This window comes from Melanotaenia boesemani, chromosome 11 (genome assembly GCF_017639745.1).
Source record: "Melanotaenia boesemani isolate fMelBoe1 chromosome 11, fMelBoe1.pri, whole genome shotgun sequence".
Lineage (NCBI taxonomy): Eukaryota > Metazoa > Chordata > Actinopteri > Atheriniformes > Melanotaeniidae > Melanotaenia > Melanotaenia boesemani.
The window spans coordinates 6,432,280-6,448,022 of NC_055692.1; the positions used below are offsets into that span (position 1 = coordinate 6,432,280).

At 39.0% G+C, this 15,743-nt stretch overlaps 1 protein-coding gene across 2 annotated transcripts in view; it reads right to left on the reverse strand.

The window, feature by feature from the left end:
* Nucleotides 1–15,743, reverse strand: part of dapk1 (death-associated protein kinase 1) — an 82,517-nt gene that overhangs the window by 27,444 nt on the left and 39,330 nt on the right. For both annotated transcript variants that reach the window (XM_041999887.1, XM_041999888.1), the window contains 8 exons: nt 12,740–12,869; nt 11,533–11,581; nt 11,314–11,340; nt 8,514–8,666; nt 4,136–4,181; nt 3,915–4,004; nt 3,157–3,249; nt 1,347–1,466 (listed from right to left, as the gene is read on the reverse strand). In XM_041999887.1, the coding sequence (XP_041855821.1) occupies nt 1,347–1,466; nt 3,157–3,249; nt 3,915–4,004; nt 4,136–4,181; nt 8,514–8,666; nt 11,314–11,340; nt 11,533–11,581; nt 12,740–12,869 (708 nt within the window). The remainder of the gene's footprint in view (nt 1–1,346; nt 1,467–3,156; nt 3,250–3,914; nt 4,005–4,135; nt 4,182–8,513; nt 8,667–11,313; nt 11,341–11,532; nt 11,582–12,739; nt 12,870–15,743) is intronic.

Below are 15,743 nucleotides of genomic sequence, written 5' to 3' on the forward strand. Positions count from 1 at the left end.
TAAAATTCACTCTCATCTTGCTCTCCGAAGGTCATCGTCCTCCTAAATGGCCATATTCTCATGCTTCCTCTGATCTGTGCTTCCTATTTATCTGTGTAGGAGTTTAAAAGCTTCACTTCCCCACATCACACATCAGCTGTCAGCAAACAGCATCTTCTTCCCCACTGAGGCAGAATGGGGTGTGTGGTGTGAAATCTGTACATGTGTACATCTGTACAATCGTTGTTAGGTGTAAAAACAACGATTTCTTTTCTGCACTAAACTCCTGCTTCATACATAAAGGTGTTCCTACTCAGCCTGCTTTTGATGATACAAGTGGAAAAAATAATAGAAAGACTGTTAAATAGCACCAGAAGAACTGAGTTAATGCTGCTCTAAAACACTCAAGAAAAACCTGAACATCATAACCTTTATGAATGCTCTGTGTATCAACCTTACTATACTGTGACAACTGAGAAGTTTTTCCTTTTAAAAAGCTTCAAAACTTAAATTTTGTGGTCTGTTCGAGCCTTGTCCTCACAATCAAACATCCCTCATCATCTTTCATGTTTGATCTGGTTCTCTGTTCTTGATTATTTGCTTTAATTTTTTTACCTTTTCACTCAAAGATTGATATAGTCTGTGTATTAACTCAGATTCAGGAACTGTTTTGAGGCACAGCTTCTGTGAAAATGTGTGACTTTTCCTCATGGATGATTATTTTTTCTTTTTATCATTTATTAATAAAAATAAAATGCAAAATCTTTTTTTTTTTTTTTTTTTTTAAAGGATGGCTGGATATGCTGGAGTCTGGCACACCTTTATCTCTAGCCCCATACCTGAACCTCATGTTAACCAGGTTTTCTTTAACTGATTTTTGAGGGTGTGATTAACTGTAAAACTATAAAAATATCTTTGCTTTTCTGAAATACCATCACCCTAAAGGTCTAAAACTCAAAATGGCCTTCATAAAGACACAAATACACATATGCAAACCATCCATCTCTCCCTCATTTCATCTAAATGCAAGAAAATACTACTAATAATAAAACGATTTCTACCTCAGGCAGACACAATCTGCTTTTCTCCACGAGTGAGATGCTTCTTTTGTAAGCTAAAGTTAAAAATTGTGCTCTTGTGATCTGACACTTCTATCCAGTCCCTAAAAGAGGCAGTTCTACTTGCTTTTGGCAGAAATGTGAACAACCTCACAATTGTTCTGACTTTATTGGACTATCAGCTGCCTACACGATGACTATCAACATCTCTGTGTGAGTGGGCTACGTTACACACTTAACAAGATCCTTTCCTAAAAGTCTGCGTGAGGGTTTGGATCAAAAAAAAAAAAAAAAAAAAGTGATAACCACCTTGTTGGGCTGGTTTACGTCGTAACTGTTCAAGGAGCCGAGAAGATGTTGCAAACCGGGCACGTTGTCATCGTTTATGGCATGGATGATGGCCTTCATCACAAAGGAATCTTCCTCATCCTGTGAAGTTGGGAGAAAGAGTAAAGACACTTTAAACCTAAGTTTCTCAGAAGACTCTTTTCCTGAAGAAAACAGATGCATTCTCCTTTGCTTCTACAGCTCAACACAAAAGATTAAAACTCTGTTGGTGACATGTGACCCAATAACCTTGAGCCAAAGTCTGCTGCACATTGCAGAAATCAGCTGTGAGGCACTGCTGCACAAAGAGATGAAGAGGAGTGGAGGGGATGGAGGGAGGCCAGGCCGATGTGGCATTTGTTCAGCCAAGCTTAACGCTCCGGCTACATTCCTTGACACAGCCGTCCTGCTGGGCGAGCCATGCCTACAGCACCTCACAGCACAGCACAAATCTGCAAAAGCAGCAAACTGCCCGCTGAGAGTATCAACACTGTTATTTGGAATTTTTTAGCCTATGAAAACAGCAGAAGATGAAGAGGTATTAGCCATCTATTATCTGAAAGATGTGTTCTATGTTTTACCTCAAATTAAAAAAAAAGTCTCTCAAAACACAATGAAACAAATAAAGACTTTTTAAGCCATTAAGATGTCATGGTGTGGTGCTTTCTGACTTTTTAAAATATGTTACTTGATAGCAACTGCAAACCAAAATTAATTAAAAATTAATTAACACTACTCATCTTTGCTGCAGATTGCTCCAATACAAGCATTCATAAAGCTAGAAGTTTCTAACCTCTGGTCGACACAACAGCAGCGGGACTTGAAGGAACCGAAAGCTTTTCTGGTTTAATATCAGTGAATCTAAAATACAAACACCAGTGAACATGATTTGCATGGACAAGAAACACTTAATCACTAACAAAGAAATAAAATTAATGTTCAAACTCATCATAAAACTACATTATCAGACTGCGCCATGTTTAAGACTTTTGAGGATCTTTAATGGAGAAAAAGCACCAGATTGACACGTACACTCACAGGCCACTTTATTAGGCATACCTGTTGAATTGCTTGTCAACTAAAACAGTTAATCAGTCAATTACAGGCTCACCAAAACTGGTGAAGCACTGGTGAAGAAGAATGAAACACTGAGGTGTTTCTGAAGGCAAAAGAAGGTCCAACCTGGTACTAGCAAGCTGGAAACAATAAAGTGGCCAGTAAATGTAATTAACAGAAAAAGAATTATGCTGTTTTCTATGTACATTTATTCATTTAAAAGACGTAGCAAGAGTTTCCTTCCATGCTGAATCTGGTTCAAAACAAGGCAATGAAAATCCAAGTTAAACAAACACGTGACCGGCGGCACTTAGAGGGCAATGAGGAAAAGATAAATTACACATGGTAGCTGGAGATTTTTTCAGAGATTGTCAAGCTGGAAATACCAGAGCTGCCAGCTCAGGTCTTAATGAGCCAATCCATACCAATGAAGTGAAACTGAAACTCATTAACCTGCCAGTCTTCAGTCAATTACTTCAATTTTTCTACTTTAAGCTACAAATAAAACAGCAGAGATGGCCGTAATGTTCTGTCGCTGCAATAATATTTCACTCAATCATTTAAGGTGTCGATGGTGTTTCAAGCCACAAACACACTCAGTTTCAAGAATCTGGATAAAGATCTCAGCTGTAATGTTGCTGAACAGCCCTGCCCATCCTGTCTTTTCCCAAATCTCTTACTCTTTTAAGCTTGTGGTTAGTTTTCGTTGAGGAAAATGGGAACACTGGGGTCTTACCAGTGTATCATCACTGCGAGCCACGCTTATGTTGCTTCTGGACAGGAAGGAGCGAGACAGGCGGTTACATAAGGAGATGAGTCGGACGGATTGCTGGAAGAAAATGAAAAAAAAGGCGGTTCATGAATGAGCACAACTTCATGTCAAGTTGTGTTAAAGGGGCTGTCAGATACCAGGCAAGTACATGTAAAGCAATTTTCTGCTCTATTTAAATTCAGTTTCTTGACTTGCTGTGATTCAGTCTTGATAACCCACTGACCCTCATTGCATTAGGTGGATGTCTGAAGACATTTCTGTGCTATGCATCAGAAATCTGGATGTTAAGGTGTGTAGAAAAAGATTTTCTAGGCCTGCAGTGCTGGTTTAGTTGGGTTGGATGAAGATCCTTCAGTGTAAATAGAAGGTTTTCTAAATATCACTTCTGTTCTGGTGCATTTTTTTTTCTATAAGACATATACTCCAAAGTCAAATCAAGGTTACTGCACAGCTAAAACCTGTCCATGTGCTATATTGTCGAAGCAGAAGACTGACGGTCTGACAGCAGAAACAAAACACCAGATAAACAAGCCCTGCATTTCCTGCTGAATGGGAGGCTGTGATGAACCAAAACAGACAAACTGATGAAAATCTGATGGTTACAGCAGCCAACAAGAGTCAGATGTCGTCTTATATCTTCATTAGTTCACAGCACGTGATTTGTATAATTTAAAACCGATTCTACTAAATAATTTACAGTATTACAAATAAAAAACACTTACTTTCCACTTTCTCCGAGCTGCAAACTTCTTGAACTTTTCCATATTGACAGCAGACTCCTTCCTGCTCAGAGCTTGCTGAGTGTCTTTTGGCTGATTGTGCAAAAAAGAAAAAAGCAAATAAAATATATTTGCCACAAAATATAGGAATGAAGTACTGCCACAAGATGAAAACAGAAATTAAACAGATTAAATCAGACGTCGACAGAAAAGCAAAGACCAACCTTGATCCAGGGGTGCTGCAGGCTCTCCTGGATCGTCATTCTCTTTCTGTGGATAAAAACATTGAAAAGATAAATAAGACATTCAGAAGCAACTATTTCTATGAGTGTTATCTGGTCATAGACTTCCTAACGAGGTACTTTAACCAAGGTAAGGATGGAGAAAATATGAGCGACAGTGTTGCTGGGTTAAGAAAAAAATGGTTTTGCATTATGAAATATTTTTTACTGACCACTTCTTAGGTACTACTCTTCACTTACTTATTTGCTAATCACACAGCAGCAACTCAGTGTATTTAGACATATAGACATGGTCAAGGAAACTTTGTGAAGTTCAAACTGAGAATCAGAGTGGGGAAGAAAAATGAGATTATGTTGTCAGAGGAGAATGAGGAGGCTGGTGGAGAGCATAGAAAATCAGCACTGGTTCCAACCAAGGTCTGCAGTATAGCATCTCTGACCAAACAACACATCCAGCCTTGAAGCAGATGGGCTACAGCAGCAGAAGACCACACTGGGTGTCTCCTGTCAGCTAAGAACAGGAAAACTGAGGCTACAATTCACACACACTCACCAACACTGGACAATAGAAGATGGAGAAACGTTGCTGGTCTGATGAGTCTCCATTTCAGCTCCACATTCAGATGCTAGGCTCAGAATCTGGTGGAAGCATGAAAACATGGATCCATCCTGCCTTGGATCAACAGTTCAGGCTGCTGATGGTGTAATGGTATGGGGGATATTTTCTTGGCCTACTTTGGGTCCTTAGTTCCAACATGGCCTGATTTAACCACCACAGCCTACCTGAGTATTGTTGCTGACCATGTCCATCCCTTTATGACCACAGTGGAGCATCTTCTGATGCTACTTCCAGCAGGATAATGCACCATGTCACAAAGCTCAGATCATCTCCACCTGCTCTTCTCCACCTGCTTTCTAGAACATGACAATGAGTTGACTGGACTTCAATAGCCTACCTACAGTCACGAGGGACCTTATTTATAAAACTGTGCATAGCAAAGTGAACTACAGGTGGCGTCTGCTGTGCAAAAAGATAATGTGGAGCACCTCTACTTTCAGATTTATAAAAGCCTGCACACGCACGTCCTACACCTGTTTCCATTCATAAATTAGAATCAACTCTAAAGGGGGCACACGTGAGGGAACGCCTTCCCACGCCCACAAGGTGGCTATAAATGCTCAGGTGGATGCCTATGATACATCATCACACTGTTTGCATTACTGCTCAGGAGGGAAAGAGTTAAGAAGTGGAATTTTTCGGGGTGTGAGGCAGAGATCTTGAAGGACCACGTTGACAAACGTAAAAATGTTTAAATGGTGGGCACGGCGTGGGCATTATTTGTGTCAGAAAGGCAGAATAGTGGCAGCGGGTGGCTGATCCTGTCAACGCAGCGTCAAGACGCAAGACATTCCAGAGGAGTCGGAACACACGACTTCCAAGCGGGAGGCCGAGGTTTGACTCCCAGACAGGTGAAAAGCGTTTGCTAAATTACAGTAATGCTACCGGTTCTTTTGTTTTAATGTATAAAATAAATATGTACAGATACATCTGAGATTGGTAGCTGTTTATTTAGTGTTAAATATTATTTCTTTCTCGCTGGGTGCTCCAGCTGGCTGGGTGGTGCAGAGGGACACAATCACAGCTATTACCCAGGTGGACAAGGAGCTGCGGGAAATAAAGACCGTCTGGACAGAAATTGGGACAACAATAAAAAAGCCTTGAGTAAGGAAAAAAAAAAATAAAAGGAAATCCACCTCTTGTGTGTTTCATTAGCGTTGCATCCCCTCTAGACCTCCAGCCTGCGTCCTGCTCTGCTGGAATGAAGGACCAAAGCTACTTTTCACACTGACTGCTACATGCTGGCAGCAGACTGTCACCGTATTTGGCTGGATGTATTTTACAATATGCAAGTTTTGTTTCACAATGACAGAACATATTTTAGTGATTGAGGTTTTTATTAATATCTTCTCCCTTTTTCCTGAACATCCTGATTTTCCCCCTGAGCGTGCGCTCTTAGGAGAATTAATATGGAATGTGCGTTTTTACTCATTTCTGCAAACAACTTTAACATCTAAGATGTGGTGTGCAAGGTAATAGTGGATTGTGCACAAATGTCTCACATTTCACATCATTTCCTCAGTTTTATTCTGTATCGTTGGTGTCGCAGTTTCCCGTTTTCCCAGATTATGTGTATACGCCTGGGTCAGAGTTACCGTTGAGGTAGGAAAATTTTCCCGGCAAGTTTGGTTTTAATAATTCACAAAAGTTGACTATATTTGACACACACCGGTTTTTGTTCCCACGCAAGCTTGATAAATAAGGCCCCAGATCTCAATCCTATATCCTTTTGGGTCACTACATAATTGAAACCTTTATAAAACCTCATGTTAACTACTTTTTTAGAGCTGGTGCTGTCACTTGAACTTCACAGTAGCAACTGTAATTCAATACTGAAAATGATATCTGACAATCACGCACTGGAAATCATACTGTATTTGACTAAATATTTTTAGGTTTTTGATGGCTGGTTTTAAAATAGATAATTAAAATTCAACTCTAATCTTTGTTATTGTAGAAAATCTAATTTCCTTTGTGAAACCTAACTTACTTCTGCTTAACAACAAGTCAAATAAGGAACTGAAAAACACCTTGTGATGTGTGGTGCACTAACTTTATTAGCAGTGACGCTCGGGATCAGCAGCTAACATTCCTGATGTGGTTGACAGTACACACCGCTTCTTTAGTTCCCCTCTACCACATCCCTTCATGTAGAAAAACAGCTGTAAATTACTAGAGAAAACCAGAATTTGCTCAGAAGAAGTGTGTCTAAAATCAACCATCATAACCATCAAGGGAACCTGGTCTGATCCAGAAAACACACCACTTCCTTCTGTTTAATACCATTTTCATCTTTCTAACTGAAACTAAAAAAAAAAACACAAACAAATAAATAAAAATAAGAAGGTCACTCAGCAGCCTGAGGTTACAGTCCTTGAAAGACTTGACAGTGTTTTTGTGTTTCCATATTCTACCTGCGGAAATGTCCCAAATGTGTTGATTTATTATGCTGAACAGTCCAGTGCAGCTGGCATCCAGCGCCACAGTAAACATCATCCAGCAGTTTTTCCTGCTCTTTTCTTTAAAATGCTCTTCAGCAACGTTCCTGCAGGATCAGTGAGTCTATATCTGATGATGTAGGTCTATTAAAAAACTTTCCATTATGATGCACTCTGGGATTTTTCAGTTTCCTCCTTTTCCATTTTATTCACCCAGTACCCATCTGAACCTTTACCCCTCCCTTCACTGTCTCCACACCTGCAAGTTTTCACCTCTGTTGCAGCCCTTTGCAAAAAAACAAACAAACAAAACTTTTCATGGCAGCTACTGTCAGTGGTGTTGCCACAGCGATGTAGATGTTGCTACAGCAACCCTGTAATGAGGCGACACTAGTTGTGTTGGGCATATTGCCTGGTGACCAGGAGACAATGACTGGAATAACTGAAAGAACATTCTTGACAGCTTTCTATAATAGATAAAATAAAATAACTAGTACTTAAAATAGTGATTTATTAGTATATGTATTAGTAGTAACACACTATTAAATAAAATGACAAAAATAATTAGCTTGGAAAGCATTCTGCCAGGCTCCAAAGAGGAGCTATGAGAAGTGGACAGATGAGGAGGTCCCGATTCTTTCGAGCATATTTACAGAGGATGACATTTAGTGCCGTTTCAAGTCAAGTGGATGGAAAAATACATGTCGAGCTGGAAGAGCTGAATGTAGAACATATAGAAACAAATACGTAAAAAGCTAAAGAAACCCAAACAAGATTATAAGAGGCTGAAGGCCCACGAAGCCAAACTGGGTCTGAATGCAGTACCAAGGTGCATGATGAGAAATCTTCTGGACTTTGTGGTATGGTGGAAATTACTTGGAATTATTTTACTCTGGTAAATAAATTCAAGGAAATAAAAACACAGGTGAACGTTGGTGGAAAACCCCCAGATGATGTCACAGTAAATGCTTTCAGAATCGATAATAAAGGGACGCTCTGCTATCATGAAAAATGTTAAGCTATTCAGCCTGACCTATACTGACAGATACAGATGAGTTTAAGGTGTGATGACAATTGAAAGAGGCCTCAATCCTATTCACAAACATTCATAATCAAACGGAGCATAATCTAATCCTTAAAAAGACACCACATGAGGGAAACCACAGAATGGACCACCATACTTTCCACAGCTCACAACTACCTCCTCAAACCCAACCACTTCTTTAGCTGCAACACTTAAGCTTCACATTTCCAGGACCTCAAATAACTCAAGGAAACCATCAACAAGACAGATGGTACATACTTTGGATCTTTGACAAGAAGCCTAGCAATGAAGTCTTTGGCCAAGGCGCTTGTGTTGCTGAAGAAGTCTTCGTCAAACGTGTAGTCCACGGCCGACACGTTGGCCAGCGTCTCCTGCTTGTTGTCACCCAGAAAGGGAGAAGCACCACTGAGACTGCAAAAAGGAAAGAGATAAAGGATAAGGTTTAAAATGTTTACACTGAGTAAATAAATACATGCAATAAAACTATATTTTAACACAATCCGCTTAACAAAAAACTGATTTAATCCAACAGCAGCAATGCTGGTTCATTACAATGGGTCTTATCATTAAATCGAAAAGCTGTTCTCTGGATTTTAATCCAAAACACTGACACAGACTGCAGATTAACTTTGACCCTTGAAACCAAGACCTTGTTATTTTATGATGAGTGAACGTGATCACAGCATTACTCATAAATCCAGATTTTCTATCAAACTAAAGTATTTAGCGTGTTATTCACAGGAAAGCCAGCTGGACGACTGTCTGGGTGGAGTTGGTAACTTTAATGCTTTTTCATACCTTCACTGAATGCACGTAAGAAAAAAAAAAGGGAGATTTAGTGAATAAATAAAAGATTAAACCATATTTTGCTGAACAAACTGACTGAAGTGGATGAAGCAAATGATACAGCGTGACAAACTCAAGTCTTTCCTCTCCACTGGAGCATCTCCTGCTCGTCAACACCACCTGCTAATTAACACAGCAGCTTGGACAGACATGGAGGGGATGTGGGTCAAGCTCAAGTTCATCTGCTAAAAAACAAAACAGTTCTTCACAAAGCCAGGCAATAAAATCAGCAGGAAAGTGTTGAGTCAAGACTCCTTTAAATTTTACCCAATGTTTACCCAAAGTGCTTTGCATATGGGATATAAAAATGCAGCATGCACATTTTTATGCTGAAATAAATCCACCCTAACAGCCAGAACCCAAAATTAGGGCTCCAGCATAGCAGAAAGCGCCACCGGCTGATTCATCACATCAAGTCTAATGACTTCTGGTTGCCTCATCTGAAGCCATTTTCTCTTTAAATTCCTGTAAATTTGAACCATCAGCACACCTCACCGCTGCTCTGCGGTGATAATAAGCAGCGAACAGGCTATTTTCTGCATTGCTTGACGGAGCTGTGACAGCTGTGTGGGTGGAAAGCTTGAACATAGACCACATATGTGCACAGTATGTATATCAGCTTGTCAGCATGTGTGCATGTTTTCCTTTGTGAACTGGCAGCACAGAATATTGCATAATTTTAAAAACACACACATGTTCATTTTCTAAAGTGAAGCATGTAATGTCTGCAGCTCCAGATTACATAATGCCACCACAGTAAATCACCTTTACTTTTTTGGGTTTTAAGAGCTGGCTTTTGTTGCACACGCATTTGTGTGGGAATACATAACAAATGTGCAGTTTGTGCACATTTTCCCAAAGATCCGAGGACCCTTCATTAACTGTTCAACATGCCACGAGATTAAAGAAACCAAGACAATTAGCTGCAGCTAATGAGACTCTTGTAGGTCAAATATTGTATTTTTGTGACCCATTTCTTTTAAATATATAATAACAAAAATAATAATAATTTATTATTGTTCATTTTGAATTTAAAGAGAAAAACAGGATAAACAAGTGACAAACACTCAGGACTACTTTTTGAAGTTTCATTTGCAGCTCAGAAGCAGCTCGTTATGTAATTTTTCTCTTCAATTTCAATGACAAGAGGCCCTTTCAGAACTGTAAACACAACAATGTGAAGTTCGGTTCTTTCCACACTAAACAGTCCTCTGGACTCGGTTCAATCTGGGGTTGCATCATTCAGCCGGTTGAAGTTTGCTTTCACATACACTTTCTCCTCCTCGCCCGAGGAAGTGCTATTGGTTTTTGTAATCTGCCTCCTGAATTTTAGCTCACTTGAAGCGAGCCGACCTCCATTTCTAGCTGGACCAAAGTGTAATTCTTTGATGTGCATCGGATTGTTGTTACACATTTAGACCTCTGCAAACAAGCCAGACTTTCCAAGCAAAGAAGCTAGGGTTTGACTAAGAAGGGCTGGTGTGAATGCATCTTTAGACACTAACAATCTGCTTGTTTTAGTGGTGCTACAAGAACAGTGTAAAAGTCGGTACTTCTAAAATCCAAAACGTAGATTTCAGTCCAACCCAAGAATAATATAGTAAAATAAATAATAAAACTAATGTTTTCTAAAAGTTTCAAACAGCGGATATTTGTGGTTTAACAGCCCTGTTTTCAGAGCAGTATGAAAATGAAACAGAAGTAGATAAAATCCTTTTATGACATTTTCATGTCATAAAATATCTTGACGTTCTCATTTCATAAATAGGGTATAACAGGAAATTAAGCGCCTCATATCCTCTGATGTAATAATGAACACAAATGTGTGAGCTCATATCAGCAGCCACAAATGGAATTTATAAAACAAAAAAGATCAACAACATAAATATGAAACAGACTTAAACATAACTGATGAAGAAAAGGAACCTCATTTAAAAAGGCCAATCATTGTGTTTGGGCTTTATTTAAACACGAGCCGCTGAGCTACGGCTCAGACATTTTTCCCAACAGAAAGGGTCAAAGAGCAGCCGTTAACCCTTTTTATGTCTCATCAAACAGTCTGACTGTCACACTCGGTGATCGATGGTTTGGAAGAAAACGCAAACACAAATCTGAAGGTGGCCTTTGTTAAAACCCCTACAGGGTTACACGTTTCCACTTCATGGGTTTCACACCATTATCCACCAGTACTGCTGGGAATTCAGATACTTACAGGATGTAAGTTATGACACCAACGCTCCTGCAGAGGGAAAGACAAAGAAAAAAAAAAGATGGGATGAAACAATGAATCTCATCTCTAAACAGCTGTGTATTTTAATAGCATGAATATCTTGTAAAATCTAAATATACTTTGCAGCAGATGTTTATCACACATTTAAAAAGCAAAGTACATAATAATGCTCAATGTGGGTCAGATTATTTATTTACTCACCACATGTCGGCCTCCAGGCCTAAAGGTTCATAGTTGACGACTTCCGGAGCTGTTAAAAGAAAACAGGAGAATCTTATAAATCATACAAAACAACTACACACCACAGGTTTTATTTACTGTTATATTTTATCACTGCAGTGTCTTCAGAACTTAGTGTTTTATTTGGGTTCATTACCACCCTCGACTAGGTTCGCTGCTGACTTTGTCACCTTCAAAGTGTTATTTTATAAGCTGGTGTTTTCTTAATCTCACCTTCTTGAGCTGTGAATATTCCTTTTTTTCTCTTGTGACAAGTTTTCAGATGTTAAAATAATTTCAAAGGAATCAGCCAAATCATTTCCAACACAAAAGAGATGTCATATGAAATATTGGCCTGTATTACTTTACATTTTGGCAACATAAAAAGCACATTTTTATGTTTTTAATCTAATAGTTGTTCCCATTGCCAACAGTACTAACACATCTACTGCTGTATGCTTTAAATGCAGAAAAACTAGTGAAAAATGATCTTTTCACTGTAGATTTGACATGACTGCATTTGCTTTCCTACAGAGCCCTTTTAAATTAAAAGAAATGTGTGTATTCTGTTTCTGTGTTAAGATTTATATGAGCTCTGACTTGGAGCTGGAGTATCATTTTGATGCAAATTAACGTAATTAAGGTTTCAAGGGATCTAAATCACCTTAATTTCTCCCAGGAGGTGCGTTTTAGAGCATTTCCTCTAAAATCTGCCTGTAATAATATAAACACACCAGGTTCTGTCTGAATTATATTTTTGGTACTTGCTGGTAATTAATCTTAAAACCTTTGGGTGTGTATTTACTCCATTTGACGCCTGACATCTTGCTTGAACTGGGAAGAGACGCTGGTCTTGGCTGCATGATGATGGTAGAGAACATTGGCACTGGGATGGTTGGCAGCTGCCCCGGGCAAAGGGCAGATGGCACTGATGTGTGTGTGTGTGAGTGTGTTTGTGCTGGCAGTGAGGAGCAGAACGGATAACTCTGGTCTATTATCAGGACTCTTATTCCCAGTGGCACATTTGGCACCTGCTCTCCCCATGTGCAACCCTTGGGATGAAGCCAGGAAAACAGGGTGGTGCAGTTTGTGCAAACTCATCACAACAATGTCTGTTCAACACAAAATATGGCAAATAACATGGATAACTATGGGAAATAACAGATGCACATGGATGTGGGATACTGACCTACAAATTCTGGAGTTCCAAAAATGTTTTTGAAATCGTTGCCAAAATCTATCTTGTGGGCTAATCCAAAGTCAATGAGCTTGATGCGCGGGTGAGGCACTGAGCGGCTCAGCAGCATGATGTTCTCCGGCTGGAAACAGAAAAAAAGACTCATTAATGAGGAAAAAAAGAAAGGCAAACTGGACTTTCTTTAGCGGACAGTTCTTTTCAGAAGGATTCTGGCCTGTAGCCACACAATGTTAAGATTAAAAAGATAGCATTAGTAATAATAAAACCACAAACAGTCTGACAGGAAGGAGGCTTATCAGGGATGGAAATTCCATGCAAAACATGAGTAAAACCCTCTCTAGGAAGTAGGACAAAGACGAGAATGGCAAAGCTGAGCCAAACAACAGAAGCCAGACATGTCCTATGGACATGCTGCTTCATTTAGACAAGTATATTTTTGCTTCAATTCATGTCCTTTCAGCTGGGTTACGAGCCAGCACGAGGACGTAGTCTGGGAAGGAAGAGGAACAGATTGGCTGTGGGCAGCAGTGGCAACCGGAGACGCTCAGAAAATATTGTTAAACTCCAGCTTTGGGTTTGTTCTCTGCTATGTAAACAGGAATGTATTGTACTTTGTTTATCCTGGAGTTAAACTCCATAGGCTGTAAGACAATTAAAATGTGTGTATGTTCTTATAAGCTATTTTTTTTAAACATATATCATCCTCAGACCATATTTACTTTCCCTCACATGAGACAATCCCTGGACACTGCGTGGTACTTGATGATGAATTACAATGTAAATGCAATGTGCCGTTTTAAGGTCAACTCGATCTTTGACTTAAAAGAAAGCGAGTTTGGACTCTGCTACAGCAAAGTTGTGGTAAAAGCTGCTCATTATCTCATTAACCCCAAACACAAACTCAATAAATTACTTTTAAGTTGCTCCAAAATATGGAAAAAAGAAAAAGGGACAAATATATTAAATTAAAAAAAGCTCAATAAAAATGCTGCACCCTTTACAGCCAGTGTAAAAAGGTAAAATTGGTGGTTTAAAGCACCCTGTGCTACTTTTATGTATAAAAAGTACTTAAGAAAATAAAATTGAATTTAATTTATAAGACTTTTTTAACCCTTTGATGCACAGTGTTCACTACAGTGGACACATAAAGACTGTTTTCTAGTATATATATGGGTGACAAAGGCACATTTGCAATTTAACCACTTCACTGGAATTAATGAGTTATGAAATACACTCTCACTTACTGCAGAATAAATATAAAATTTCATATATATATACATATTTAGTAATTAAATGTTACAGCAATATTTTAGAAGAATATTAATATAATATGAACATGACATTTTTGTAAGATAGATAAAAAACTAAATTAAAGTCAAATAGCATTATAAATAAAGCATCACTGTATAAAAGATGAAATATATGTGGAAAAAAATGCAGCACTGGTTTTTAAAAATTAATCCTTCAGACAGTTAAAACAAATTAAAACCTGTGGGAAAAGTTAAACCAGATCAAATTATTTTTACATATTTGAAGAAACAAGACATGATACACATTTTTAAATGAATTCTTGATCTTGAAGAAGATGCAGCTCATGTTATGAACTAGTTGTCTGAACTAGTTAAGCTGACTAGTATGTTACAGATGAGATTTAACTGGAGTAAAACCAGAAAGGTGCATAACAGCAGCTTGTATCCAAAGCAGACAGTGCAGTGTCAAAAAAAGCTTTTGTACTGATCAGAAATGACCGGCTCGACACGGCGGTTATTACCGTCTGCAGCGATGTAGGCCAAAAGTTCTGACCTCTTATGAATGAGAATTGCTTAGTAAATGAAGGATTCAGTTTCTGAGATGCCATATATGCAGCTGTAAGTGGAAACTGATCAATAATACTGACTGTGATTCAATAATAACAATCACCACAAGGGTTAAAAAATACAGCGGACATTTAAGGAAATGTACTGAGCAGGAAGCCGTGCTGTATGGAAGAAATGTGCTGCTCTGCTGCGAGCACGCTTTGCCCTTTACATCACCTCCCTCGGGAACCATAACTCCCCACACTCAATAATAAACAGGTGAGATTCCAAAAACACATGAGTCATGGCTACAAACTAAAAAAAAAAAAAAAAAAAAACAGGCAAAGAGAAACTGGTTTAACAGAAGCCCCCTGATGATGAGTGGATTTAATTCAGTTCTCCAGTTGGGTGGCATTTAGAGAATGGATGTGGATCACGGACTATTCAGGGGTGCAAACATTTTGCTGTGACCTTAAATAAGAAGGATAAATGTTGGGATTGTTTGTTGTGTGAGCTGATAAGTGTTCATTCTTAAGATAGCAGCACATTGTGTTGTATAAACACAGCATGACCTTGGGGGGAGTCACTGTTGTTTTCTATGTCTGTAGGAAACTCTGACCATAAGAAAAACAAAAAAACTGAAAAATAACCTGAATATTGTAACATTGTAATCAGGGCTGGGCAAGTTAACGTGTTATTAATGTTTTAATTCATTAACACAGACATTTGTTTTATAGCCTGTTAAAATCCTATGAATGATCTATGCTAAAAACAGATACAGGGCCTTTTAAAAGTCTTCTGTGTCCTTTACAGCAGAGGTTCCTAAACCTGGTTCTCAAGGCCCACTATCCTGCAGGTCTTCAATGTCTCCCTGCTGCAACACACCTGATTCATATTAATGGCTCATTAGCAGACTTGTTCAGAGCTTGTCAGAGAGCTCTGGGTGTGTTGCAGAAGGGAGACATCTAAGACCTGCAGGATAGTGGGCCTTGAGGACCAGGGTTGGGGACCTCTGCTTACATTACCACCGGAAACCGTGGGGGCAGTATTGAGCAGTGTAGCTGACGGGTGACCAATAAAAGCAACAAAGCAGAAGAAGCTTAACTGTTTTTAATAGCCGCACAGACCACCAGCGTCTACTGTGCTAGTGTCACCTGTCACACACAGTCATGATCTCCTTTACCGTCGCCATGTTTGTT